The 409-nt window shown below is 72.1% G+C and overlaps 1 protein-coding gene across 1 annotated transcript in view; it reads right to left on the bottom strand.

Moving 5' to 3' along the window:
* Positions 1-409, bottom strand: part of LOC104125974 (collagen alpha-1(XVI) chain) — a gene marked incomplete at its 5' end in the record, with an annotated part of 25,891 nt that overhangs the window by 4,791 nt on the left and 20,691 nt on the right. Inside the window, one exon of the mRNA XM_035893963.1 lies at positions 238-409. This exon is cut by the window's right edge and continues 7 nt beyond it. Coding sequence (XP_035749856.1) covers positions 238-409 — 172 coding nt within the window. The remainder of the gene's footprint in view (positions 1-237) is intronic.

The following is a 409-nucleotide window of genomic DNA, read 5'->3' as shown; positions in this document are numbered from 1 at the left end:
TGGGATGAGGGCTGGGATCCTCCGTGGCCGATCAAGGAGGCGGGAGGCGCGGGGGCACCAGCATGGGTGTATTTGTCCGGGCAGGATCCACCTGCCCTCACGATCACGATGGAGCTGTACAACACCCGATCCCCTGCACCCCCCCGGGGCAGGCACAGCCCCCGGCACCGCGGGGAAACAATATTAACAGCAAGGGCGGGGGGCGCGGGGGGCACGGAGTCCCTCAGCCGAAGGGGCCCTTGACGTTTTTGGGCTGGAAGAGGGGCTGCTCCAGGGGCACAGCGCCCAGGCACTCCGCCGGGCTGCAGTGCCCCGTCTTGCCCGGCTGCCCCGTGGCGCCCGGGGGGCCGGGGATGCCGGGGATGCCCTGCTGTCCCACAGGGCCCGGGGGGGCCCTCTTCCCGGCGCC

This window comes from Egretta garzetta, unplaced genomic scaffold, assembly GCF_000687185.1.
Source record: "Egretta garzetta isolate BGI_Z169 unplaced genomic scaffold, ASM68718v1 scaffold1245, whole genome shotgun sequence".
NCBI lineage: Eukaryota > Metazoa > Chordata > Aves > Pelecaniformes > Ardeidae > Egretta > Egretta garzetta.
The sequence above is the reverse complement of the archived record's forward strand: the minus strand, read 5'-3'. Positions and strand labels throughout refer to the sequence as shown.